Source organism: Ovis aries, chromosome 20, assembly GCF_016772045.2.
Source record: "Ovis aries strain OAR_USU_Benz2616 breed Rambouillet chromosome 20, ARS-UI_Ramb_v3.0, whole genome shotgun sequence".
In the NCBI taxonomy this organism is placed as follows: Eukaryota; Metazoa; Chordata; class Mammalia; order Artiodactyla; family Bovidae; genus Ovis; species Ovis aries.
In genome coordinates, this window is record NC_056073.1 from 27,031,899 (window position 1) to 27,059,881 (window position 27,983).

At 47.6% G+C, this 27,983-nt stretch overlaps 1 protein-coding gene across 2 annotated transcripts; it reads left to right on the plus strand.

Moving 5' to 3' along the window:
• The first annotated feature begins 26 nt into the window (after positions 1 to 26).
• POU5F1 (POU class 5 homeobox 1) lies at positions 27 to 27,016 on the plus strand. Of its 2 annotated transcripts, none has more exons than XM_042237451.2 (5): positions 27 to 622; positions 25,388 to 25,508; positions 25,789 to 25,919; positions 26,246 to 26,404; positions 26,508 to 27,016. In XM_042237451.2, exons 3-5 carry the CDS (start codon positions 25,851 to 25,853, stop codon positions 26,772 to 26,774), a joined length of 495 nt encoding a protein of 164 aa, XP_042093385.1. In that variant the 5' UTR covers positions 27 to 622; positions 25,388 to 25,508; positions 25,789 to 25,850; the 3' UTR covers positions 26,775 to 27,016. The 2 variants fall into 2 exon arrangements, with proteins under 2 accessions (XP_042093385.1, XP_004019017.1); XM_004018968.6 differs by lacking the exon at positions 27 to 622 and adding an exon at positions 22,218 to 22,696.
• Positions 27,017 to 27,983: the final 967 nt, after the last annotated feature.

Here is a 27,983-nt window from a genome sequence, read left to right on the forward strand (position 1 = left end):
TCACCCCTCCCCTCCAACTCTGGCTTAAAGGGAAGAAACGCTGTTCGTGGGTTAAAAACAAAAAGCAGAATGAAGGAATTTATGGGCAGGTTGAGAGAGGAGCGAGCTGCATTTAGGTCTCTGGTTCTCAAACTGCTCAACAATTAACATCTGCGGGCTGTGAAAACGCAGATCTGCCCGGGTCCGCGGAAATTCCCAGTCGTAGGTCCGAAGGGAGATCCCGGAACCCGACTTATTTCAAGCACCCTCTGGGTCGATTCTGAATAGGGAGATACTTTTCCGAGGCCCCCGAGCCCACGGGGCCTCTCTTGAATTCTAGGATCCAAGTACATTCCCTACCGCCTCGCGTCCCCTCTGGAAGGAAAGCGCCAGCCGCGGAGCTGGCCTTCGAATCCCGTCCACCCACCCCAGAGGAAAGCAAAAACAGGCTCCAGGGAAACATACACACTAGACCCAGTGTGACTTTCTTCAAAGACCAGGGTGACTTCCGGAAGTGATATAATAGCTGCAGAGCCGTGCAGATGCTGCCAAAATGCCCGAGTGAGCTCTGACTTGGGCTTTGGTCCTGGACCAGCCCCAGATGAGTGACCTGTGATTGAAAATGGAGGGATAAACTGTAAAGGTAAGAGTGGAAGGGAAGGAGGGAAGGGGGAAAGGCTTGAAGAAAGAAAAAGATAAGAGAAAGGGAGAAAAAAGCTACAGGGGAGATGAATTTTTAACGTGTAATTTTATGATTTCTAACATATTTATTCTTTATCTAGATCTGCTTTTTATTCAAAGTTTGCCATAACTGTTTGATCTCTCTCTAAATGCATAAGTAGACGGCTGTTTTTGTTACTGCCTAACCACTGGGGAGTAAATTGCCCAGTCTCTCCCTCCAGATGTGCCAGGCATAGCTCTCAGCAAAAAGACCAGGTGTCTTGTTTCTTTAGTTTACCTAACCAAAAGACTCATTCCAAAGAGATTTCTATTTTAAAAATCAACTTTGAAGGTATGTACTTTACATAAAACACCTATTGGAAACATATAGCTGGTTGAGTTTTGGCAGTTTACATGCCCATGTCACCATCACCACGATGAAGATGTAGAACTATTGTTGTTTAGTCGCTAAGCTGTGCGCAGCTCTTTTCCACTCCGTGGACGGTAGCCTGTCAGGTTCCTCTGTTCATGAGATTTTCCAGACAAGGATACTGGAGTGGGTTACCATTTCCTTCTCCAGGGGATCTTCCCAAATCATGGATTGAACCTGGGTCTCCTGCATTGGTGAGTGGGTTCTTCACCACTGAACCAGCAGGGAAGTCCCAGAGCCACCTAGGGTGGATGTCAAATTCCCTCAAAGAAATATCATTAAGAGAAAATCTTTGTGATACTTTAAGCCCACACAAATGGTTGAACAGAACCAACACCAGAAAACCAAAATCCTAGTTCAGATGAGATCTCTGAAGCTGGCTGTAATTCTTTGTGGGACGTGTTAGGTAGAAAGGATAACTCTATTTAGGGCTATAGCTCAGTAGCCCCTACATCCTGGCAGCCTCAGAAAGGACCCTGGATCTTCAGCTGCCCACAGTGAGGTCATTGCTGGGGCAAAAGTAGAATCTCCTTGAATTCCTGAGGATTTTACATTTACTCAGTGACATTGTGGATGTTGATGTCATCTTTGAATATTTTGAAATTAATTTGCTTTGACTCTAAATAAGAACCGGAAACAGGAAGCCAGAAAGTGACCTTGAACCATCGCCCCACCCATGACTCATGCACTAATCCTAAGAGATTTTGAGCCAATGAAATCCATGGTTAGATAAACAGTAAATTCTCCTTTTCAACACGTTTCAGATATCCCAGCTTGCCTAGTAACATTCTAACTTGAACCCCAGACTTAACATTTAAAATTTATATTTTGTTGGCAATGATTTTGATTTTGATTTAAAAAATGTTTATTTATTTTTGGCTGTGCTGGGTCTTTGTTGCTGCCTGGGCTTTTCTCTAGTTGTGGTGAATGGGGGCTCCTTTCTAGTGGCAGGGCACAAGCCTCTCATTGCTGTAGATTTCCTTGCTGCAGAGCACAGGTTCTATGGCACACGGGCTTCAATATTTGCTGGCACCTGAGCTCAGTAGTTGAGGTTCCTAGGCTCTAGAGCACAGGCTCAATAGATGTGGTGCATGGGCCTGTTTCCCTGCGGCAAGTGGGATCTTCCCAGATCCGAGATCAAACCCGTGTCTCCTGCATTGGAAGGCTGATTCCTTACCACTGAGCCACCAGGGAAGCCCTGATTTTTACATAATTCCTGTATTTTACAATGAGTTTGTTGCAGTGAGCTGTTGCAGCCTGGCAGAGCAGAGACCAGAACCTGTCCCGTGACTCAAGGATACAGCAAATTGTGCCCTCTTGATTGTCCTAGTTAGCATGCCAAATGGCGGGACATGCTCTCTGCTCCCCTTCACTGCCTACCCCTGTGTCTGTCCCCATGGAAACAAAACAAGATGTTCCTGATCAACTGTAGAGCCTCAACTTGACTCTTGATGGTGTGCTAATCAAACTCCCCAGTATAGCTATTCCCTAATGATCTGCTGTGACTTCTGCCAATAAAAGTACAGGCTGAAAGGAGCCATTTTGTCTTCCTGCCATGGAGAGCAAGGCCCCCTGACTCTCCCGCTTGCCAAATTAAACGTGTCTGTCTTTTCATTATGCGCTCGCCCCATGTCAGGTCTTTCTCACCCACTGTGCTGGATGGGGCAGTAAGCCATCTGAAATTACCTGTAAAATTAAGTGAATAGATGTGTAGTTCATCACAGGCTTTCTGTTAACATCGTCTTTAAAATGTATCAACACTGAAATCCAGTCATTCTCACACCTCTGCTGCTTCCATCCGAGAACCATGCTCTGCTCAGTAGTAAGAGGCTAGTCTTCCAGGTGGGCTCCCAGCCCTGCTATTACCCACATAACAGAAGGCAAGATCCTTTTCCTTTTGTTTTTATTTTTCAAGGAATGGCACCTTCCTTTCTATTTATTTATTTGGCCGCACCGGCTCTTTCTTACCACTTATGGGATCTTTCACAGCAGGAGGGCTTCTCTGTAGCTGTGGCTGCAGGCTCAGTAGTTGCAGCCTGTGGGCTTAGTTGCTCCCAGCCACTTGGGATCTTAATTTCCTGACCAGGGAGAGTTTCCTGCATTGGAAGGCAGGTTTTTAACTACTGGACTGCTAGGGAATGGTCTTTTAAACTGACCTTTTAAAAGACGACATGATCTTTTAAGCTGTGAATTAGAGCATGTCCTCACCACCACACCCCAAAGAACACTGCAGTGTCTACCCTCCTTAGAATGAACTCCCAGCCCCTCACCACTGCCTACAAGCCCCTCATGACAGGGCCCCTCTGGCCACCCTAGCCTCAGTCCACCACTCTCAGCCCAGCTCCTTCGTCTACGCACACGGGCCTCTAACACCGCTCGGTCCTGCCCAGGGCTCCTGGCCCGGCTGTGACGCCCCAAATGCACCCCTTCTCTAGAAACTCACCTGGTTGGCTCCCCTCTTCCATTCAGGTCTCTGTCCAGTGGCCCAAGGTCAAGGCCTCAGAAGTGTGGTGTCTAACAAACCCTGAATTATTGGCCCTGCCATCGCCACTACCAATCTTCTAGCCCAGCCATAGTTTTCTCCAGAGCAATTATCAGTGATATCAGAATATTTGTTTTTGTCATCTGTATCATTGAAATATATATTCTTTAAAATAAGAACCTTGGGGCTTCCGTGATGGTCCAGTAGATAAGAATCCATTTGCCGATGCAGAGGACATGGGTTTCATCCCTGGCCCGGGAAGATTCCTCAGGCAGTGGAGCAACTGAGCCGTGTGCCACAGCCACTGAGCCTGAGTGCTGCAGCTACCGAAGCCTGTGCACCTGGAGCCTGTGCTCGCAGCAAGAGAAGCCCCTACTTGCTGCCACTAGAGAAAGTCTGCCTTCAGCAACAAAGACCCAGCACAACTATCAATAAATGTATGCTGGGCTTAGGTGCTCAGTTGTGTCCCACTCTTTGTGACCCCATGGACTGTAGCCAGCTAGGCTCCTCCGTCCATGGGGATTCTCCAGGCAAGAATACTAGAGTGGGTTGCCATGCCCTCCTCCAGGGGATCTTCCAAACCCAGCAATCAAACCCAGGTTTCCTGCATTGCTGTTAGTATAGGCATATATAGTAGCCTGCCTCAGGGAACCCTGTCCTCCTCCTCCTGACCCTTAGACTAAAGTGCCTTTGTTTACATCACAGGGAGATAACCTGAGCCTGCCCATCTGTGGAGGGACTGTGACATTCTTGGGTTCTTTGTGTGCGAAATGGCACCACTTGTCTGATGCTTACTCGTGTGGCTCAGAAGTTCAGGAGGGGCAGGGGGCGGGTGCAGAGGGGGCGCATCTTTGTTTATTGATATGGCAGGAGATATTCCATTTCATAGCACCTCTGAAATAGCTGTAAGGAAGCAAAACTAACAACGCCCCCTGCCTAAGGCTCTAAGAGGTATTTGCAAGAATTAAGTAGTCTTTTTATTTCGTTTCCTCACAGCCCCTCATCTCTGATCCATAAAGGAACCTGGCATCCAGGCCTCAACAAGATGGTTATTTAGAGACATTAGTCTGCCATCTTCTTGGTCAGTCGGCTCTCCAAATAAAGTCGGATTCCTTGCCTTAACACCTTGTCTCTTGGATTTATTGGCCTGTTGTGTGGCGAGCAGAGAGAGCTTGGACTCAGTTACAGTAGTACACACTGGAAAATATAGGGTAGGTTCAAGCCAAACAGTACAGTAAGAAAGATTTGAGACAGGCCAAGAGGGGCAGGCTGACCAGGGAAGGGTAAATTTTGGTAAAGATAGAATTCAGAAAGAGATGGAAAATATAGGGTATGGGAGAGATGCCTCAGAGAAGAAAGAGCTGAGCAAGTTGGACTAATACAGGGCATGCCATGCACAGTACGTCAGGGTGAGCAAGCGTAATCTGTCAGGGTGAACTAACATGACAGGTGGGGTACAGCAGAGAAGATTGAAAAAGAAAAATCTGTATACTGCTGAGAAGGACGGAGTATAAAAACATACTCGAAAGGTAAGTGTCATGTGGGTTACAGCAGGGCACAACCATACCTGGCAGAGAATGGAAAGGCTAAATAAATACAGAAATGACGAGACACAGAAGGCTTGGGTAAGGTGAGACAGAGCTGAAAAGGTGATAAATAAAAGTTGAGTCTGTAAAGAAATGTTGATCCCATGATGAAACTAAGAAGAATCTGTTCCCATTAACTCATTAACAAGAATTATGTGGAATATAGTTGTGGTTGATGTGGGTTTTCAATACTGGTAGTTCTTGCCTGGAGAATCCCAGGGACAGGGGAGCCCGGTGGGCTGCCGTCTATGGGGTAGCACAGAGTAGGACACGACTGAAGTGACTTAGCAGCAGCAGCAGCATATATTAAGCAGGTCCCAATATTGATTATCCCAAATTCTCAGGGTCCTACATCAAGGCGTTCATCAACACGTTACCAATCACCAAATTCTATTCTGCCATTGGTCCTTAAACCTGCACAGTTTTAAAAATTATATATATATATATATATAAACCAGGAACCTTGTCTATTTGTCACCACTTGTATCTCTTGAATCTAGCTCAGTCCCAGTACATAGCAGGGGTTCAATAAATATGGGTTGACCATAGGCTGGCACAGTTCTTTCAAAAAGCAATTTGAAAACATGTAGGCTGCCAGTGTGCTCTATCGCTTCAGCTGTGTCTGTCTCTTTTTGACCCTATTGACTGTTGCCTGCCAGGCTTCTCTGTCCGTGGGATTCTCCAGGCAAGAACACCGGAGTGGGTTGCCACGCCCTCCTCCAGGGGATCTTCCTGATCCAGGGATCAAACCTGCATCTCCTGTGTCTCCTGCAATGCAAGTAGATTCTTTACTCACTGAACCACCTGGGAAGCCCTGAAAACACGTATAACAAGCCTTAAGAATATTCATGCAGAACTTTCCTGGTGATCTAGTGGTTAAGATTCCACCTTGTAATCCAGGCAACCCCGGTGCAGTCCCCGGGCCAGGAAGTAGCACCCACATGCGGGCACAGTTAAGCCAGTGCACCGCAACTACTGAGCCCTGGAGCGCCGGGACCCCCCCACAACTAGAGGGTCAGGGTGCCACAGCAAAAGATCCTGCCACAACTGAGACCTCATGCAGCCCCACAAAAAAAATGTTCATGTTCTTTGACCCAGTAATTTTTATTCAAGAAATCCATCATTTTTAAAATAAAATACAGAATACTGTCTAGGTATGCAAATTTTATTTTTAAAAAATGTTGGCCATGCCAGGTGGCTTAGCAGTATCTCAGTTCCCCAACCAGGCATTGAACCTGGGCCTCTGCAGTGAAAGCTCTGAATCCCAACTAGAGCACAGAGGAATATCCTCAGAGCAAGAATATTAATCAAGGAATTCCCTGGTGGTCCAGTGGTTAAGACTAGGACACTGCTGTGTCCTGATTTCAGTCCTTGGTTGGGGAACTGAGATCCTGCAAGCCATGAGGGAAACCACAAATAAAAAATAAATTAATCAAACTTTATTTGTAAAGGTACAAAAAAGATACAGAAGAGTGGGTATATTCTTTTTTTTTTTGGAAATAGTATACAGCTGGTAAAAGCAGTTTTTAAGGAGAGTTTATAATATATAAAGTTATTTATTGATTATAATGAAGTTTTCAAATTAAGACTCAAAATAATTCATAATGTATAACTACAGCTATGCAGTCCTGTATAGACACACAAATACGTGGGAAGCAGTTTGTGCAACTGGGCGTAGCTAAGAAGTGACGACCTGCCAAAGAGCTTACTATGTCCCTCCCCGTGGAGACATTTGACGGTTTCGTACCTTTTTGCTTTTATAGATTGTTATATATCGTTTGTGACTGCACAATGTCACAAACTTTTTATTTCTTTTATTTTTTTGTTTCTATTTTGACAAACTTTTTAAATATGATTAGTTAGTTGGCCAGTTATTTTTGTCTGTGTTGGGTCTTCATTGCTCAACGGGCTTTCTCCAGTTGCGGCGAGCTGGGGCTACTCTCTGCTTGTGGTGCACGGGCTTCTCGTTGTGGCGGCTTCTCTTCTTGCGGAGCATGGCCTCCAGGGTGAGCAGGCTCCGGTAGTTGTGGCACAGGTGCTCAGTAGTTTCGGCTCCCGGTCTCTAGAGCACAGGCTCAATAGTTGTGGGCATGGGCTTAGTTGCTCCAAGGCATGTGGGATCTTCCTGGATTAGAGACCAAACCCCTGTCTCCTGCATCAGCAGGCAGATTCTTCACCACTGAGCCACTAAGGAAGCCCCTGACTTTTCTAATGGGATAACTTACTTATTATGATGTATTAAAATGTGCAAAATGAAGTTTTAATGGAAAAATTAAACTCTCCTTTCCCAACTCACCTTGAAACATCTCTCCTCTGACATCATGGGGCAGAAATCCCTACTGATGGTCCTCCAGGGGAAAGAATTGAACTCTTCCTCCACAATCCGTGATCCATTCTTGGATTTGGAAGTCAGCTGAGCAACGAAGGCAACACTAAGAATGCCATCTATTATTGGGCTTCCCTGGTGGCTCAGATGGTAAAGAATCTGCCTGCAGTGCAGGAGACCTGGGTTCAAGCTCTGTGTCAGGACGATCCTCTGGAGAAAAAAATGGCACAAACCACTCCAGTATTTTTGCCTGAAGAATTCCACTGTCAGAGGAGCCTGGGGGGCTATAGTCCATGGGATCCCAAAGTGTTGGACATGACAGAGAGATTTTCACTCACCCATGAGATCTTACCATCAATTACTGATTGTTACATAATTTTAATCTCACCACATCTGAGAGAGTAGAATGGATTCTTTCATTTTCACAGCTTGAGAATCTGAGTCCCTGAGATACTAAATGTGTGGCCTGGATTCCCAGAAAATGTTGATGACTTAGATGACTCTGGACTTCCTGGGAAGCCCACCTAGGCACCACCTGGGTGACAGATGAGTGAGTCATTCAGCCATGGAGTGTGGGTCCTAGCGTTCTTGGAGGTGTCTCCAGTTTTTCACCTGAAGACTCCTGCACATACTAAAACTATCTTTTCTCTCTCTTCTTTCCAATGCAAGCAGGCTTTTCTTTAAAAATGCAAAGATAACTTTCCTAATATTAAGGTCAACCTGAGTCCCCCTACCCCCGCTCCACCCCATGACTCATCCCATTGGTAATCTAAATTTCAGTGAAACTACCCTCAGGGTTGTAGTGAGCATGTGGATCCAGGACAGAAGTTATTTGGGGATTTGGACTTGGCTGATCGGGAAGGCAGTCCTGAAAGTTGATATTTTATTCTAGATGGACTTTGGGAAGGGATGGAAATGCCTGATGAGAGAAGACAGGTGAGAAGATTCCAGAAGCAAACCCCAGTGAGCTCTGGGTTCCAACAAAAGGACTTGGAAAATCTGCCAGCCATTCTTGGCTTATAGTTTCGAGTTTCAATTCCTTCTCAATTATAGACCATTCATTTGGCAAACATGTGCTAAATATCTACTGTGTGCTGGCCTCTGCTTTTAGCAGGAACTGGGGCTGATGGAACCACACTCTCCTGGCGCTCAAGGTTGGCTCAGTCTTGCTCAGGCTAATATGGGTGAGGAAGTGTTAAGACAAATGGTAAATGCAACCTGCACAGGTGCCTTGGGGACATAAATGTAGACTGGCAGCTTTGAGCAAGGAGTTACAAAAACCTGATAAAAGAGACAGCATATGAGCTGCATTTGGAGTATAAGTGGGAACCCAATGGACACCCAGGACAAATGAACACGACTCGTAATCCAGGACATGCATTCCTTTGCCTAGGACAGGACAGGACTCAGACTAAGCTGACTGGGGAGCTTTGCCAGTTTCTTTCCTGGCAAGAAAGTATGCCTCCAACATCTGACTGCTCAGGAATCACACTTACTAAATATTGAGATGAAGAGTGGGCAGGGCGGGGCTTGATTTGAACAGGAAAATTCTGCTGGGGGGATTGTTAAAATGCAAAGCCCTGGGCCCCCAGCCCTGGAGTTCTCATCAGTAGGTCTGGGGTAGGTCCTGAAAACTGCATCCCAGGTGATGCCAGTGTAGCCTGTTTTGGGTCTGCACTTTGAGAACTCTACTAGAACCACTTTCTTGCAGGAAGAGCAAGGGTTTATGACTCTAGGTTGGTTTCTAATATCAGAAGGGAGGTATGAGATATAGAATAAACCAGACCACACCTGACCCCCTTGGCGCCGCACGCTTACCCCAGTGACCCAGTGTTTGATTGCCTTGGGGTTACAGGAACTGCAAACAGCCAGGAAGGGACCAGATGCGGAGGTCAGAGAGGGTGCCCCGGAAGTACAGCTCGACACTCAGCACCTGGGGCTGCTGCAGCTCCACAGACAGGCTTCTGCACCCTCAGGTCCTCCCTCACCCCTCAGGACGCCGACTTCCAGGGCCTCCTCTTACTTTACCTCAAATGTTTGGGCCTCTGATGACAGAGGAGCTCTGATCACACTTTCTGATCCAGACAGGGTAACATAAGGTGACAGGCATGGACAAACTTACAGGTTAACAGAATGGGCTAATGATGAGGGCCCTGAAAGTGTTGGCAAACGGCTTCAGTCAGGTGTCCTAGGAGAAACACCAAAGAGTCACGTTGGTCTAGGAGTGTGACTCTCGCTTCAGGTGTGAGTGGTCCTGGGTTCAAATCCTGATGGAGCCCACATCCTTTTGGGCTTCCCTGATGGCTTGGACAGTAAAGAATCTGCCTGCAATGCGGGAGAGCTAGGTTTGATTCCTGGGTTGGGAAGATCCCCTGAAGAAGGACATGGAAACCCACTCCAGTGTTCTTGCCTGGAGAATCCCCCATGAACAGAGGAGCCTGGCAGGCTACAGTCCACAGGTCGCAAAGAGTTGGACATGACTGAGCGACTAAGGACACAAGAGAAACAGCGAAGTGATTTATCTAATTTTTGAGACTTGGACATGGACGCTAGAGGGCGATCTGAGATTGCTGAAACTACAAGCATGGGTCCAACCACCAAAAGAATGCTTTGTAGGCTCTGCGAGCAATCTCAGTCATGTCCCACTCTTTATGACCCCAGGCTGCCAGGCTCCTCTGTCTGTGGGAACCCAGGCAAGAATACTGGATTGGGTTGTCATTTCCTCCCCCAGGGGATCTTCCTAACCCAGGGATTGAACCGGGGTCTCCTACATGGGCAGGAGGATTCTTTATCACTGAGCCACCTGGGAAACTCCTAGATTGGGCTTTTCTGCTTAAATCAAAAAATTGTCAAATACTATTAAAAAAATAATAATTTTTTAAAGTGGGAATTGCCTGGCAGTCCAGTGGTTAAGGGGCTTCCCTGGTGGCTCAGATGGTAAATATTCTGCCTACAATGCAGGAGACTCACTTTTGATACTTGGGTCGGGTATGGCTACCCACTCCAATATTCTCACCTAGAGAGTTCTAGGGACAGAGGAGCCTGGCAGGCTGCAGTCCTTGGGGTCGCAAAGAGTCGGACTGTCACTTTCGCTTTCACCAGTGGTTAAGACTTGGCGCTTTCACTGCTGTGGGCTGGTTAGGGTCTCTGGTCTGGGAACTAAGATGCCACGAGTCACACAGCTAGGCCAAAAGAATAAAAATAAAATAGCCAATTTCCTTGAGCAAACAACTTTCACATGTTGATTAATCATGCCCTTATTTTACCTTTTAATGAATGAAAGACAGATATGTAAAGAAAGAAAATACAACTAAAAGAAAAACAACATACTCAACTAAAATGGTGATAGTGATTTAAGGAATAATATACCTATTTTCATACCTTAATCTATTTTTCTTCCAGTTTTATTGAGATATAATTGGCATAGAGTAGTGCTGTACACATATAAGATGTAGAGCATACTGATTTGACTTACATACGTTATGAAATGATTATCAGAGAATGATATAATTTTGAGACATTAAAATACCTTTAATTCCCTTCAGTTCGGTCGTTCAGTCCTGTCTGACTCTTTGCGACCCCATGAATTGCAGCACACCAGGGCTCCCTGTCCATCACCAACTCCCGGAGTTCTCTCAAACTCACGTCCATCGAGTTGGTGATGCCATCCAACCATCTCATCGTCTGTCGTCCCCTTCTCCTCCTGCCCTCAATCCCTCCCAGCATCAGAGCCTTTTCCAATGAGTCAACTCTTTGCATGAGGTGGCCAAAGTATTGGAGTTTCAGCTTTAGCATCATTCCTTCCAAAGAACACCCAGGACTGATCTCCTTTAAGATGGACTGGTTGGATCTCCTTGCAGTCCAGGGGACTCTCAAGAGTCTTCTCCAGCACCACAGTTCAAAGGCATCAATTCTTTGGCACTCAGCTTTCCTCACAGTCCAACTCTCACATCCATACATGACCACAGGAAAAACCATAGCCTTGACTAGACGGACCTTTGTTGGCAAAGTAATATCTTTGCTTTTCAATATGCTATCTAGGTTGGTCATAACTCTCCTTCCAAAGAGTAAGCTTCTTTTAATTTCATGGCTGCAGTCACCCTCTGCAGTGATTTTGGAGCCCCCAAAAATAAAAGTCTGACACTGTTTCCACTATTTCCCATCTATTTCCCATAAAAACCTTAATGAAGGTAAAAATTCTTCAAGTTATTTTTCAGTTTTTCAGTTCCAATTTTCTTCTTTGGAATTATCTTTTACTTTATATTTTGATTTGGTTCAAAATTCAAATGCTTCAAAAAGGATAGGAGTCTCTTTCACTCTTGTCCCATCCCTAACAGGCAACCACTGATCGAATTCCTTGTTTATTCCTCCAAAGACATTTCATGCATATGCAAGCAAACAGAATTCTATACATATATATTCTTTTCCCCTTCAGATAAGATTTACTATATGCTTTCCTGCAACTTGCTGTTTTACGTTTAACAAGATACCATGAATATACATTTCAAGAGCTTCCTATGTCTTCATTTTTCATTTTTGTTCTTTTTTGTTTGTTTTGGGCTGCACCAGGAGGCATGTGGGATCTTAGTTGCCCCACTAAGGGTCCAACTAATAACCCCTGCAATGGAAGCAGTCTTAACTCCTAGATCTCCAAGGAAGTTCTTTTATTTTTTAAAAAATTTCTTATGGTACTTTATTTATAGATATGCAGTGTTTCTTAACCAGTTCCCTACCTGTAGGCATCTGGATTGTTTTCTTTTAAAGTGAATACAACAACATATAATTTTGAATACAGTCATTTTGCAGATATGCCAGTATGTTTTTGGATACACTCCTAGAAGTGGTACTGCTGGGTGTATGCGGTTTAAAAACTTAGACAGAGATTGTCATATGCACTTCGAGAAAACATTACGAGTTTACAATCCCATCTGTAATATATTTGAGTACCTGTTTTGGTATGGTTATTTTTTAAACTATGAGAATATATGTGTGTGTATGTGTGTGTGTGCTTAGTTGAGTCTAATTCTTTGTGACCCCTTGAACTGTAGCCGGCTGGGGTCCTCTGTCCATGGAATTTTCCAGGCAAGAATACTGGACTGGATTACCATTTCCTTCTCCAGGGGATCTTCTGAACCCAGGGATTGAACACTGGTCTCTTGCATCTCCTGCACTGGCAGGCAGATTCTTTACCACTGAGCCACCTGGGAAACCATTGGAAATATGCAGGATACCTATTGGGAAGCCATCTGTATATAGATGATATTTAAAATCCTGGGGCTGGATAGAACTAGAGCAATTAGGAAGTTAGTAAGAACAGAATAAGAAGCCCAGGTAAAGCTCTTAAACATGCCAACATTTACAGCAAAAGGAGCCAGCAAAGGAGATTGAGAAGGAACAGCCAGTGTGCTAAGAAGAAAGCTAGAACAGTGTGTCATAGCTTTAAGGGTGCATGGGGTGGGGGTGGGGAGCTGGATCATAAATATAAATTCATACAGTCACTCTGGAGAACCATTTGGCATCTCATGGTAAAGATGTGCAATAATTCCACTCCTACAGACATATTCTAGCGTGACGCATAGGGACCAAGGAGACAAAAGTTCACTGCAGGCAGCAGGTCTGCCATAAAAAGCAAAGGAAAAGTCAATGAAAAGTAAAAAGAGATAAATTGTAGCATATTCATACCATTCCCCAGGTGGCTCAGTGGTAAAGAATCTGCCTTCCAATTCAGGAGACACAAGATACAAGAGTTCCATGCCTGGATTGGGAAGGTCCCCTGGAGGAGGAAACCGCAAGCTACTTCAGTATTTTTGCCTGGAGAATCTCATGGACAGAGGAGCCTGGCAGGCTACAGCCTATGGGGTCGAAAAGTCACGACTGAAGGACTGAGCATGCATTCATACCATGGCTATTATCCGTCAATGAAAACAAATGAACTATTCCCATAAGCATGGTTCATCTCATACACAATGGTAACTTAAAAAGTAGGCTACAGAATGATAGATTGACAAGAAACAATGTACAGAGTTTTTCTACACAGGGTCTGGGCTGCCACACGCAGGATCTTTTTAGCTGCAACAGGCAAACTCAGCTGGCAAGCATTGGGAGAGCAGAGTTTTAGTCACTGGACCACCAGGAAATTCCCCAGAGTCTTAAAACATGCCAAACAAAAAGGATTTAGTAAATCCTTTTTACTAAAAGTCCTTAGTAAGATAAAAGCATCCATCAAATTCAAGACACATACACACACATCCCAGGCCATCCTGGCCAGGAAAATGTTAACTGAAACACGAATATCAAAACCACAAATGAAGACTGTCTGCATAAGTTTCTACTGTTTACTATGTATATCACATATGGCAAGCAATATTAAAATGTTACAAATTGACAAACCTGGTGACTCTATAAAACTTTCTTACAATTCTTTCTCTATTCTATTCTTCCAACTAGAATTACTTTGTAAAAAATTTGTGGAGTAAATCCAGAAGAACTGAACAAAATAAATAAAGGGAAGAGTTGCCAAATGTGGGGAAGGCTGATGAGAGGTAAAGAAAGATGAGGATATAGACATCTCCACTAGAATTAACAACACTCTGTTAGTGACCTTGACCAGAAGGACTTCCTTGAGGAATGTGAGCAGAAGCCAAAGGAAGTGACTGAAACCAAGAAAGAAGGATGAAGTAAGGACCACAGGCACAAACAAGCCTTGGGTGTCAAACTCTGGGGGTGGGTGGGGCAGGCAGGACTGGGAGGCAGGGTTGGATTCTGAGCATTCTTTGGATCCAGAGCCTAGAGAAAGGGAATTAACATTTATTTAGCTCTTTCCACAATCTTCAGAGAGATCTTCTGAAATAGGTTTTACAAACTGAAGAATGAATTCCTCCAATAGCCCTGGGTCCCTCAGAGAAATGAAGTACTTCGGCCTGGTTTCTGAATACAAAGACAATAATGGGAAGTTCCTGGGGGCTAGCTAGAAACTCATGCTCTGGGCCATTTTTCTTGATAATGTGTGAAAAATCAGTAGATTTTGCTTACCTGAAGTGCTAAAAAAAACAGGGGGATCTTTGTTAGAATGTTTGCTGTAAGAGTATCTGACAAAGGATTTGTATCCAGAGTATATAAACAACTTCTATGACTTGATAATAAAAAGACAAGCAACACAAGTGAGTGAAACACTTAAATAGGGCTTTACGAGTGTAAGTATAGTGAGCACTTTAGTGAGTCTACTGATGGTTTTTAACAAATGCATGCAGCGGTGTCATCCACAGCCCTTTTCACAGTATAGAATGTTCCTCCCCAGAAAAAAGAAAAGGAAAAAAAAAAGACTGTTGCCTTCACCCTAGAACATTCCCTTTGCTCCCTTTCATTTTCACTGATCTGGTAACTATCACCATAGGAGTCGTTTTGCCTGTTGTAAAACTTCATACAAAGGCACTCAGAGTATGGCCTTCTCTGTGTCTGGCTTATAATAAAGATACATGAATTGAAATTCGTATGTGACAAAGTTCTCAGAAAAAAAAAAAATGTCAGGGGAAAATAGAAAGTCAAAATTTAGAAATCACTGGTTTCCCTGTAGCTCAGTGAGTAAAGAATCTGCTTGTAATGTGGGTTGGGAAGATCCCCTGGAGAAGGAAATGGCAACCCATTCCAGTTATTCTTGCCTGGAGAATCCCATGGACAGAGGAGCCTGGCAGCCTACAGTCCACGGGGTCACAAGAGTCAGACACAACTCGGCGGCTAAACCACCACCACACACCCATCAGAAAAGCTAAAAGTAAAATGTTGGCAAAAATGTGAAATAACCTGAACTGTTTTCCATTGCCTATAGAATATAAAAGAATCTCTTTGGAAATTAAGTTATGGATCTTCAAAGAAAATAAAACAACAAAGACTTTATGGCCAGTGTTTATAATACATTCCTTGGTATTTACTCAAGAAAAATGAAGATATATGTCCCTGAGAACCATATAGAAGAATGTTCTAGTTTCTTTATTTGTAGTATCCAAAAACTGGGAATACCCTCAAATGTCCAAAAATCGTGGTCCAGTCTGCAAAGGAATGTGCTATGCTGTGCTCAGTCGCTTCAGCTGTGTCCATCTCTGAGGGACCCTATGGACTGTAGCGCACCAGGCTCCTCTGTCCATGGGATTCTCCAGACAAGAATACTGGGGTGGGTTGCCATGTCCTCCTCCAGGGGATCTTCCCAACCCAGGGATCAAACCCAGGTCTCTTAGGTCTCCTGCACTGGCAGGCAGGCTCCTTACGGCTAGTGCCACTGGGGAAGCCCAGCAAGGGAATCCTACTCAGCAGTGAAAGCGAAGAACTGCTGATGCATATAACAACCTGGACCCAGTGTCTGTGGGTCACAGAGATGTTCTGCAGATGCAGAAAGCCCGACACAGAGAAGCACACTCTGTGAGTGCATGTGCGTGAAGTTTCAAAGCAGGCAAACAAGTCTACGGTGACAGTCACCAGACCAGTGAGAAGGAAAGGGAGCAAAGGGAATGTCCACCTTTCTATACTTTGACAGGACTCTGGATGACACTGCTGCAGGTATTTGTTAAAAACTGTCAATAGATTCACTGAAGTGTTCTATTCATAAATACATAAATCCTACCTCAATTTACCTGTGTTTGTAATTAAAAAAAAATTGTTTCTGTTTTGTTTTGGTTGTGCTGTGAGGCATGCCTGCCATTTCCTAGCTTCCCATATCAAACCCAACCCTGGCAGTGAAACAAAGAGTCCCAACCACTGGATCTCCAGGGAATTCCCTACCAGGAGTTTAAGATCACTGTCTCCTTTAATCTTCTCAGTGTTCCTGTGAAGAGGAACTTTCCATTTCAGAGATCTATACCTGAGATTCTAGGGTTTAAATAATCAGTCTACAACACTGCCCAGGAGCAAAGCTGGATGGGTACCCAGGACTCCTCCCTCCAAGCCTGCCCTGTTTCCATGATCCCATCTCAGGACCCCAAAGAAGGAGGAAGACTTTGAATGGGTGGTGAGACTGGGGATAATGAATCAGCTGCATATGCACAGAAAGAGAGGAGAAGCCTCCTCTCCCCTCCCCCATCCCCTCCAAGGAACTAAACTCATCCCCTCTGACTCACCGGGCACCCCTCTCTCTACAACGGCTGGAACTGGGAAGGAAGGAAGAAGAAATTGCTTTTGCGCTGTGGGCCCTTCTCCTCCTGGGGTCTCTGCCTTCCCACTCTTATGCCCCACACTGGTCCGTCCACCTCACAACTGAGTGCCTACTGAGTGCCAGGAGCTGCGCTTGTCTCTGGGGGTGAGCAGAGGAGTAAGACAGCTCCTGCTCTCAAAGAGTTTACTGTCTAGGGGGAATGAAGACACTAGAGAAGGTTGCAATAATCTTCTGTGTTCAAATTGAGTGCCATCCCCATCACTGGAGGGAGGGTTCTTAGTATCTTCAGTCATGTCTGACTCTTTGCAACCCATGGATTGTAGCGTGCCAGGCTCCTCTGTCCATGGGATTCTCCAGGCAAGAATACTGGAGTGGGTTGCCATGCCCTCCTCCAGGGGATCTTACTGACCCAGGATCGAACCGGAGACTCATTGCTCCTGCACTGGCAGGCAGGTTCCTTACCACTAGCGCCACCAGGGAGGACAGGGACAATTCAGGGAAGGGCACCTGGATAGAGCTGACACAGAGGGTATGACAGCCTCCAGAACTCTACTGGAATTCAAGTCTGGACACAGGTAAATAATGTCTTTCTGACTGAATTCTTTTCAGGCTTCCTGAGAGATGAGCAAGCTCATTCCAGAACAAGGAAGACAGGTGGGGTGAAGAGACCATTCCCCAAGGACATAGGCCCAGGTCACTTCGACTAGTTACCACTGCCTGCCCACCCTTCACACTTCTAGGTCCAACCTTCTTCCAAACCCCTCAAAGCCCTTGACTACATTCTGTGGTGTTCAGCATGGGTACCATGTCCTTAGCCAGCTGCAGAACCAGACTGCTGAGGAACAAAGTAGCACTGATCCTGGCTGAATCACTAGGGGAGGTGAAGTCCCTTTGAGGCAGAGATAAACTTGGCAGTTTAGCCTCATTAAAAGCTTTAATTATAACTCCAAATGGTCTACAGACCCATGAAAGATCATTCAACTGATTAGCCATAACATCTACAGCTGATAAAGACACAGGGACAGGGGTGTTCTTTAAAATGGAAACTTTGGAGACTGGAGACAGTTTCCTTAATTATAAACATAATCTAACAATGTAAATGAAAATACCTACCACCCTCTGACCCAGCAATCTACAGTGGGGAATATCTCCTATAGAGACTTCATGTTAAGAACATCTAAGGATGTTTATTGTCAATTTATTTGTAGTGTTGCACTGGAAACAGATCAAGTACTCATCAAGTGAAAGACTAGATAGACTGTGATTTACCCATAGTATAGACTGACGCGCAGCTATTTAAGAGAGGAGTTTAATCTGTACATACAGAGGGACATCTATGAATTACAGACTGTTATGAACAGTAGGTTCATTATATTAATGATCTCAGGTTCGATTTTCGGGTCTAAAAGATCCCCTGGAGAAGGAAATGGCAACCTGCTCTGGTCTTCTTGCCTGGAAAAGTCCATGGACAGAGAAACCTGGTGGGCTACAGGCCACAGAGTCAGAGGCGACTGAGCGACTGAACACATGAACAGTATTAGCCTATTTCTGTAAGAAGAAGAAGAACAAAGAAACCTCAGATATGCGGACAGATGCTTGTATGTCATTAAAGAAACATTTGGAGGGGTACAGTGCAGACTTAATGCAGTTACCTCCTGGTGGTGCTAACAGAATATATTTGTTACCTTTGCTTTTCAACTTCTCCTGGCTTCCCCTTCCTCTCACTCTCACCTCTCTATCTCCCGGCAGACTACAAGCAGAGAGCTGACTCCTGGATTTGAGGTAACACTATCTGGATTTGGGAAAAGAAGATTTCAGCTTGCACACCTCACAGGAGAGGTCATAGGGTCAGTTGTTGAGAAGAAAGAGGTTGGTTTACTGTGAGCAGTGGAAAATGAGTAAATTGAGATATAGGGAGATATTTTCCCAGACTGGATAAAGCCTAAACCCTTCTGTCTTCAACCCTCCATTCTTTCCCTTTCTTCTTTCTGCCTTGACAGAAGCCAGAAGTTAAAATTAGTGGTTTGCTACCGTGGTTTAGAGCAAGACTTCATTGGTCCCCATCAGCCATTTCAGCTAGTTCTCCCAAACAGTGAGGTGATGGCTGGGCTGACAGCAGCAAGACCATCATCACATCTTTAGGAAACCTTGCCAGGCCAGCCACACTTGGCAGGGAGTAGTGGCCCTCACCTGCCCTCGCTGGGTCATGCTCTATAACCAGATGCTTGCATTTGTCTTTGTGCAGGTTCTAGACATTGCACTCATAATAAAGGATTATGTGGAGAGTTTGTTAGCCCAGCTCTAAATTCATTTGGAGGACCTGTTTTTTAATGACTCTCTAAGACCCAAGTAGCTCAAGTGATAAAGAATCTGCCTGCAATGCAGGAGACCAGGGTTCAATCCCTGGGTGGAGAAGAACCCCTGGAGAAGGGAACAGCAATCCACTCCAGTATTCTTGCCTGGAGAATTCCACGGACAGAGAATCCTAGCAGGCTATAGTTCGAGTTGCAGAGAGTTAGACACGACTGAGCGACACACACACACACACACACACACACACACACACACACACACACCCAAGAAGTGCTTCCCAGGTGGCGCTCGTGGTAAAGAACCTGTCTACCAATGCAGGAGACTCGAGTTTGATCCCTGGGTTAGGAAGATCCCCTGGGGGAGGGCATCGCAACCCATTCCAGTATTCTTGCCTGGAGAATCCCATGGACAGAGGAGCCTGGCGGGCTACAGTTCATGGGATCGAAAGAGTCGGACACAACTGAAGCAACTGAGCATGCACCATGCACGCACAAGACCCAAGAGAGGGGAGGAGCCAGGTCTGATGACTCAACTGGCTTGCCATCTCCTGCAGAGAGCTGGCATGGTCAGAAGTGAAGCTGCCTACCCTTCAGGTTTAACAGGAGGGTGGGGAGGGGAGGGGAGGGTGCCTCAGCCTTGCCAGCCTCAGCACCCCAAGACATGGCTGGAAAGAACTGCAGACAAGCTTAACTTTCCACTAAGGTTCTGGGTCGGACTCCAGGCAAGCACAGGACTGATCTGGCTCAGATGTCTGGCTACCAGCCAACCAGGCACCCAGGCACCCTCCCCTCCTGTCTCTGCCTCTGGTATGGGACTCTTGCCAAGAAACATACCACTTAGAGCAATCAGATTACTGATTGTAATCTCAAAAGGGTATTGTTGAGTGAGGGGAAAGGCAGAAGGTGTTTTAGGGGCTGCTGGGAAGACAGCGGTGCAGGGGCCACATGGGGAGAAGGGATTCTGGGAGCCTAGAAGGTGGCGAGCGACGCAAGGAGCATTGCTGTAGATTTCCTAGGTCCACCCCTCCCCCTCCTCTGGGAGGCTGTCTTCTTGGCAGACAGCAGATAGATGCATGACAAAGGGGCCCTGATGGCTCTGTCTTGGGGGTTGGGGAGATGGCTGGGGAGGGGCCCCTCCTGGTCCAAAGCACAGCTTCCCACCCCCACCAGGTCCCTTAATCTATCCGTTTTTTTGGCAGTTAGTGGCTTAGAGGCAAATATAGCTCCAATTTCGGTGCCCTGTAGATCTTTCATCAGACCTATGGGAAGTCTTGAAATGTACGCATATATTAGTTGCTCAAAAAGTACTCACAGATGAGCTGGAACAGCGGCTATGTGATATGAATTTAGGAGAGAGTAAAAAAAAAAAAAAAAGAAAGGCTCAAAGGATTCCCAGATACGACCAAGCTGAAGACAGCAAGCCACAGTCAAGAGGACCCCCAGCAGGACCCCCAGCACCTCAGAAGGCAGATGCTGAGCAAACAGCCTCAGACAGGGTGGGGATGAAGAGATGTCTAAGTCGACAGAGGTCCATGTTCCAGGCTCAGGATTCTGGCCTTCCAAGCTCTATGGAGCTCTGGTTCACAGCCTTTCCGGAGTCCCCCCAATTCACCTCAGGGCCTTCACTTGGAGCAAGTTTGGGGAGCAGACAGACAAACATCATTCCTAGCAGACAGGCAATCTGAAAGCTATTCTCTTGCAAACAGAGAATAAGCACTAAGCCTGCAGGGTGAGCCCTCAGGACCAGCCCAGAACCTGTGGGAGAGCTTAGGGCAGGCTTCCTGCACCTCCACCCCAAGTCGCTCTCCATCTCCTCATCTTTTTGCCGGCCCCCCTAAACAAAGGCCTGGGGGGCTGGGGGAGGGGTAGAAGATGAGGCTGAATGCCTGCGTCCTTTAGAGGGGGACGGATACCTAGGCCCCAGTGGGCGGCCCTGTCTGAGGCTCACAGTCTTTGAGGGGTTGGGGGGGTTGCTGCAGGACTCTTTTAGCTGCTCTGAGGGGGATTCTTGCGAGGGGATTGGGGCTGGGGGTTGGGGGGCAGGAAGCTATCCCCAGGGGAGCCATCCAGGCCCATTCAAGGGTTGAGCACTTGTTTAGGGTTAGAGCTGCCCCCTCTGGGGACCAGGATTGTCCAGCCAAGGCCATTGTCCGGCCCCTTCCCCCAGTCCCTCCCAAGCCCCTTTGAACCTGAAGTCAGATATTTTTTTTCTCTCCTTCTCCCTCCTAGGCTTTCCCCACCCAGGGCCTAGGGCTGAAGGTCTGGGCTGGTAGGAGGGGGAGGGAGAACCTTCAACTGTGGTTCTAGATATTTGGGTCTCTGAAGAGGGGGGCAAGGAACTTGATGCACGGACCCACAGTGGGGGACCCGTGGTGTGGTGTCCAATCTCTCTGGCTGGACAAAGGTAGGGAGACTCAGGCCTAGTCAGTCCAGAGCCTGGCCCCTAGAAGGGAAAGTAAGGTTTCCATCCCTGGGTCTGGCAGGTGAGGAGCCTCTGGAATCAGGAAAGCTGGGGATGGATGGAAGCTGGTCTGGTAGCCTGCCCCTGGTGATAGGGTGGATTTTAGCAGGCTGGGCAGAGGGGTGCCAGGCATCACAGTTTTGAAAAGTGAAAGTGTTAGTCATGTCCGACTCTTTTCAACCCACGGATTGTAGCCCGCCGAGTTCCTCTGTCCATGGGAAGCAAGCATACTGGAGTGGGTCGCCATTCCTTTCTTCAGATCTTCCCAACCCAAGAATACAACCAGGGTCTCTGGCATTGCAGGCAGATTCTTTACCATCTGAGCCACCAGGGAAACGAATCTGGCCAGTTGTCTAAATGGGAACTGCCTAGGTTCCTGGACTGGGATACTGGAGGACAATGGGGAAGGAGCCTGTTAAGAATTGAGGAGTAGCCCCAGTGGGACTTGACATATACAGCATAAATGTTTGAGGAGTTGAGAGGGTGGCTGGGCTCGGGTGAGGAGACAGTGCCAGGGTGTCTGGAGAGGGGTCCGGAAGAACGTGCAGGGGGCATGCAAGGGACCCCTCAGCCCTGGTGTGTGTGAGCCTGGGGAGGGCTGGGCAGCCTGCTGGGAGCTGGAAGTGAAGGCCCGCATGGGGGACCTGTGCCGAGAACCTAGGAGTCTGGGGCCTGGGGAGGCGCCTGGGTGGAGATCCCTGGCTTTCCCCTTCCAGACACCACTGCCACCAGCAGGCAAACACCCTCCGCCTCAGTTTCTCCCACCCCCACCGTCCCTTCCCCCCACCCATCCAGGGGGCGGGGCCAGAGGTCAAGGCTAGTGGGTGGGATTGGGGAGGGAGAGAGGTGTTGAGCAGTCTCTAGGAGATCCCTCGTTTTCCTAGGCCCCCGGCTCGGGGTGCCTTCCTTCCCCATGGCGGGACACCTCGCTTCTGACTTCGCCTTTTCGCCCCCGCCGGGCGGTGGAGGCGATGGGCCGGGAGGGCCAGAGCCGGGCTGGGTTGATCCTCGGACCTGGATGAGCTTCCAAGGGCCTCCTGGTGGGTCGGGGATCGGACCGGGGGTTGTGCCCGGCGCCGAGGTGTGGGGGCTTCCCCCGTGCCCCCCGCCCTATGACTTGTGCGGAGGGATGGCCTACTGTGCGCCGCAGGTTGGAGTGGGGCCCGTGCCCCCAGGCGGCCTGGAGACCCCTCAGCCCGAGGGCGAGGCGGGAGCCGGGGTGGAGAGCAACTCCGAGGGGGCCTCCCCGGACCCCTGTGCCGCCCCCGCAGGCGCCGCGAAGCTGGACAAGGAGAAGCTGGAGCCGAACCCTGAGGAGGCGAGTGAGCTGCTGAGGGCGGGGGTCCGGTGACCGCGCAGGCCGGGGGCGGCCACGCGAAGAGAGGTGGTCGGGGACCCAAGGAAGGGAGCAGGCGGAGACGGCTCCCCGGGGCAGGGACCGGTGTGTGGCGGCTGCAGGCCGCTCTGAGCTGGAGCCAGGTGGGAACCAGGGGCCGGAATTTAAGGGAGAACCGCAGGTGAGGGCAGGGCGGCCTGGGGCAGTCGGAAGCCGGCCTTGCTTCCCCCCTCGGCCCTTGTCCAGTAGGTCGTTCCACTTCCTAGGTCTGACCTGGGTCGGGTCACTCATTACCAGCCAGCACCAGCCAGCACCAGACCTAGCTTGGGGTCTGAGCCCCTTCTACCCGGATCCCTTCTGGGAAATTTGCGCCTTATCAGACCTGGGATCTCGGGCCTTAGGGTTAAGTGTGGCCTGAGGGTGAAAACAGTGCTTATCCTAGGGTTATTGTTCCTGAGAGTCTAGGGTGTGACTGGTTTCTGATAGAAGCTCCTGTTTGGGCTGTGTGGATGTGTGGAGTCTGGGTTTTCCTTCCATCAAGTTTAGGGCTTGTCTTGACCTCTGCCTTGCACCCAATGAGTCACGATCAGGCAGAGCGCACACCCTGACACCCCCTTATAAAAAAGCTGGAACACCAATTTCAGCCGTAATTACATAAGCAGTGTACAGGGGGAGAAAAGGGGAACAAGTCATCTGCAGGCCATTCCTCAAATGGAAGGTTTGCTGAGGGACTGAAGTCTTCTCCATCTAACCCGCTGGGGACTATTAAGGATGTATCTTCTAGTCTGAGGAAGAGACAAGTGCAAGCAATTAGAGATCAAGTACTAAGCCTTTAGACCTCTCCGGAGGAGGTGTGATTGGTTTCAGCTGACCAAGTAGCTCTAGACGCTCTTTGCTGGAGGCGACTGCTGAGCCTTGAATAATAATGGCTGCCAATTGTGGTCCATTTCCTAAGTGCCTGGCTGTGGGCTCAGTTTCTACACCATTATCTCATTAACTGGCAGAAAATCTCCTAGGGAGGTATTATTAGCCTGTTTCACGGGTCTTAACTGCTAAATGGTGCAGCTGGACTTTGAACTGGGGTTTATCTTACCTCAGATCCCCAAAATATGATTCAGAAAAGCCAAGATGGGAAGACCTGACATTTACAGATTTGCAACATTGGTTGAACAGAAGTTGAGTTTTACAGGACTGATGTCCCATCAAATTGTGGGTTGGCCACAAAGTTCATTCATGCTTTTCTATAACCTCTTACAGAGAAGTTCAAATGAACTTTTTGGCCAACCCAATACTTCTTTAGGTTTCTAGGACTGCACAGAGGCCTGGCTACTCTTCTCCATCTTCTGGCCACTGGCCTGCATTGGAGAGGCTCCATTCATCCCCCTTTGCTCTGTCTACCTTTCCTTTCATCCACTGTCAAGGCTCAAATGTCTTGTAGACATAACCACCACACGTTCAGTCTCCTGGGATGGCTCCCTGCACTGCCCCCTCCCTGCCCATTACCCAGAAACTCAAGGCTCAAATTTGTCATCCTCATTCCTTTCACATCCTTACATCCAGTCCTTTGGAAATACTGCGATCTTTACCTTGGATAGACATCCTGGTCCCATTCGCCATCATCTATGCTGGGATTGCTGCAGTTGCCTCCTTACTCTGTGGTCAGTACATCAACTGGAGTAATCAAGAGTCAGGTCATTTCACTGCACAAAACCCTTCAGCGACTTTCCATTTCTCTGAGTAAAACTTAGTCATGGTGGCAGCTGCAGGATCTGCCCTGCTCACTTCTCTGATCGCATCAGCTCCTCTTCCCTTTCCTCAGTCCTCTCACCCTCCCCCGGCCATGCTAGCTTTGTTACTGGCCTTGCTGCTGACTTTGCTACTGCCCACCTCAGGGCCTTTCCATTTGACTCCTTCCTTTTGCTCAAACATGACCTCTGACTGTCTTATTCAAAATTGACCCTTTCCCCATAATTCCCTACTCTGCTTTACTTTTGTCCATAGCACTTCTAACCTACTGAATAAGAATTATTTCATCACAATGAAAGCTCTATGGGGCCAGGGTTTTTTGTCTTTGTAGCCACTGGCTTACAGAAGGTGCCTAATAAACCTGTGAAATTTGTCAATGAGGATGCTTTTATATTGCAAGAAAACAAAAATATTTTATTTAAAAATAAGGGATAATCAGGTTTTTAAAAAATTGGGCACTCACTATAAAAAAAACACTTTATTCACACCTCATATGACATCTGTTTTGTAGTGTGGATGTGTTTGTGAACGTGCATATTTTGTTGTGGTTTGTGGGACCTTCAAAGTAATCTGAGAGAATCAGAGACATGGTGCTCTGTATTTCTCTAGATGCAAAACTTCCTCAAACTGGGGTTAATAAGAGTCAAAAGCTTTTGTGAGTACTAAAGAACTAAAAGGCAGGGGCTCCCTTCCTAACCTGACATGTGTCCTCCTTGAGGTTAGGGCTTCTCTTTGCATCATTGAATGGTGTTCTGCTTCTGGTGGGTGTGTTGCTTTCTGGGCTAGATGACATTTGTGTTATTTCTGGTTGTTAGGTGGGCAGCCTAGAGGCAGAGATACTCTCACATACCTTGGGGCCCCAATGGAAGAGGGGGTGAGGTAGATAGCTGTCATATGTTCTTACATATCCTCTGCCTCTTAATGCAGTCCCAGGACATCAAAGCTCTTCAGAAAGACCTTGAACAATTTGCCAAGCTCCTAAAGCAGAAGAGGATCACCCTAGGATATACCCAGGCCGATGTGGGGCTCACCCTGGGGGTTCTCTTTGGTGAGTCTCCTACAGCATGTTTTGACCCACAAAACACAGGGGGACTACATCTGCCCTGGAACAAACATCCCTGAAATGGGGACTTTCCTCCCCACCAAGGGAGTGGTGGAGGGTGGAGTTGGGGGGAAGGTACTTGACATGGACTTTTGAGTTTCTCTGGGAGGAGTAGCCAGTGTGGGGTCTTGGAAGGGTGGGAACAGGTGGCAAGGCCTGTGTCGGTCTTGTGGCAAAGGGAGCCTACCTGCTACCTCACCTTGCTTCTTCCAACCCACCTCCCCAGGAAAGGTGTTCAGCCAAACGACTATCTGCCGTTTTGAGGCTTTGCAGCTCAGTTTCAAGAACATGTGTAAGCTGCGGCCCCTGCTGCAGAAGTGGGTGGAGGAAGCTGACAACAACGAGAATCTGCAGGAGGTGAGGGTGGGAGGGATGCACAGGGACGGCCCTATCTCAAGTCTGATTTTCACTGCTTTCATCTCTGGCTGGCAGCACGCCCTCTGGGAGCCAGTGGCCCTCAATGGCATGAAGTGTGGTTCCTCTGTTCTGCTGAGAGAAGGTCCAGGATCACTTGTCTAAACCTATCTTTCCAGGATCTTTTTCATACCCCCTGGCCCTGGTGACAACTGGCTGCTGCTCCTGAATAGTTGGCTCTTGAGTCACTGTCCCCAATACTGGTCCTTAGCAGGTTTGGGGCTTGCCCGCCCATTTATTTCCTTGTCATCTCCTCCCCACCTGTTCAGATATGCAAGGCAGAGACCCTTGTGCAGGCCCGAAAGAGAAAGCGGACGAGTATCGAGAACCGAGTGAGAGGCAACCTGGAGAGCATGTTCCTGCAGTGCCCGAAGCCCACCCTGCAGCAAATCAGCCACATCGCCCAGCAGCTCGGGCTGGAGAAGGACGTGAGTGCACCTGCCCCTGTCCCTGTGTGTGCCGTCTCCTCCTCCCCGGTCACACCTCCCAGGTCTCAGGACCAAATGCCCCTCCCGTGTCCTCCACTCCTAGGTGGTCCGAGTGTGGTTCTGCAACCGTCGCCAGAAGGGCAAACGATCAAGCAGTGACTACTCCCAACGCGAGGATTTTGAGGCTGCTGGGTCTCCTTTCGCAGGGGGACCCGTATCCTTTCCTCTGGCGCCAGGGCCCCCTTTTGGCACCCCAGGCTACGGGGGCCCTCACTTCACTACGCTGTACTCTTCGGTCCCATTCCCTGAGGGTGAGGCCTTTCCCTCGGTGTCTGTCACCGCTCTGGGTTCTCCTATGCATTCAAACTGAGGTGCCTGCTCACCCCAGGAATGGGGGGCAGAGGAAGGGGAGAGCTAGGGAGAGAACCCTGGGGTTTGTACTAGGGCTTTGGGATTAAGTTTTTCATTCACTAAGAAAGGAATTGGGAACACAATGGGTGTGGGGGCAGGGAGTTTGGGGAAACTGGTTGGAGGGAAGGTGAAGTTCAATGATGCTCTTGACTTTAATCCCCACATCACTCATCACTTTGTTCTTAAATAAAGAAGCCTGGGACCTAGTAGGTGGATATTTTTGTCTTTGGTTTATCCTCTAGTTATTGAAGAGTGGATAGGATATTTAATAGTGGGTATTAACAGCTCTCAGACCTAAATGACCCCGAAACGAAGGTTGCTGTTTACACTGTGCAGTCACAATGTCAGAGGGAGCTGTGGGGTTGGATCCTAAGTTTATATGGACAGGGCTCTTTATAAGTGTGAGCTAGTTCTTAGGAACCTCTGACTTGCGGTCCTGCAGAAATTGGAGATGAACACCTTTGCCCAAAGAGGCAGTTATTACATAGTCCGTTCCCTATTAGGATCTGGGTTTTTGCTTTCCTCCATTCTTCTCTGTAGTCCTCAGTGGCTTTGTGCTAAGAAATCAAGCCTTTACTCATTTCTTCTATCAGTCCAACCAGAAACGCCACTTTGTGCTTTCTTGATACTGGGGTCCATTTGGTTTTCACTTAAGGTTTTTGCCTTGTTTGTGACTCACTTACCACTACACACACTTTAGACCTGACGCTGCCACTTCCTAACTGGGGCTCTTCCTCTGGAGCTTTTCCTTGATCCGTAAAAACATTTGGGTTGGTAAGTCTAAGTAGAGAAGGAAGGGGATGGACATGCAGGTTGCAAGAAGATAGGTCAAGACAGGACTTTCCTAGTAAGAACTATAGAAACACTGCTTTGACAGTGTGCTGACTTGGTGTGCAACTGAGAAGAGACTCAGTGGAGCATATGTGGGTTGTATCGATCCTGGACCAGGCTGACATCTGCTCTAGCTGGTGTCTCAGGTTCTCTCTTCTTGGTAGTACTGATGAAACTTGTAGAAGTTCCACCACCCTCATGAACTTGATCAAATCCAAATGACATTTTAATGGCAGTGAATGTTTCCTTTTAAATTAGCAACTGTAATTACCTAGATTCCCCTTTTCCTGTCTTCCTCTGCCTCATCTGCTTGTCTCTTCCTGTAAGTATCTGAATT

What these genes read in the sequence shown, in the direction of transcription:
- POU5F1 (XM_004018968.6), top strand. Translation starts at nt 22,292, where the DNA reads ATGGCGGGACACCTCGCTTCTGACTTCGCCTTTTCGCCCCCGCCGGGC. An exon ending in TGGAGCCGAACCCTGAGGAG is followed by an intron (nt 22,697 to 25,387) that starts GCGAGTGAGCTG and finishes CTCTTAATGCAG; the next exon opens with TCCCAGGACATCAAAGCTCT. An exon ending in CACCCTGGGGGTTCTCTTTG is followed by an intron (nt 25,509 to 25,788) that starts GTGAGTCTCCTA and finishes CCACCTCCCCAG; the next exon opens with GAAAGGTGTTCAGCCAAACG.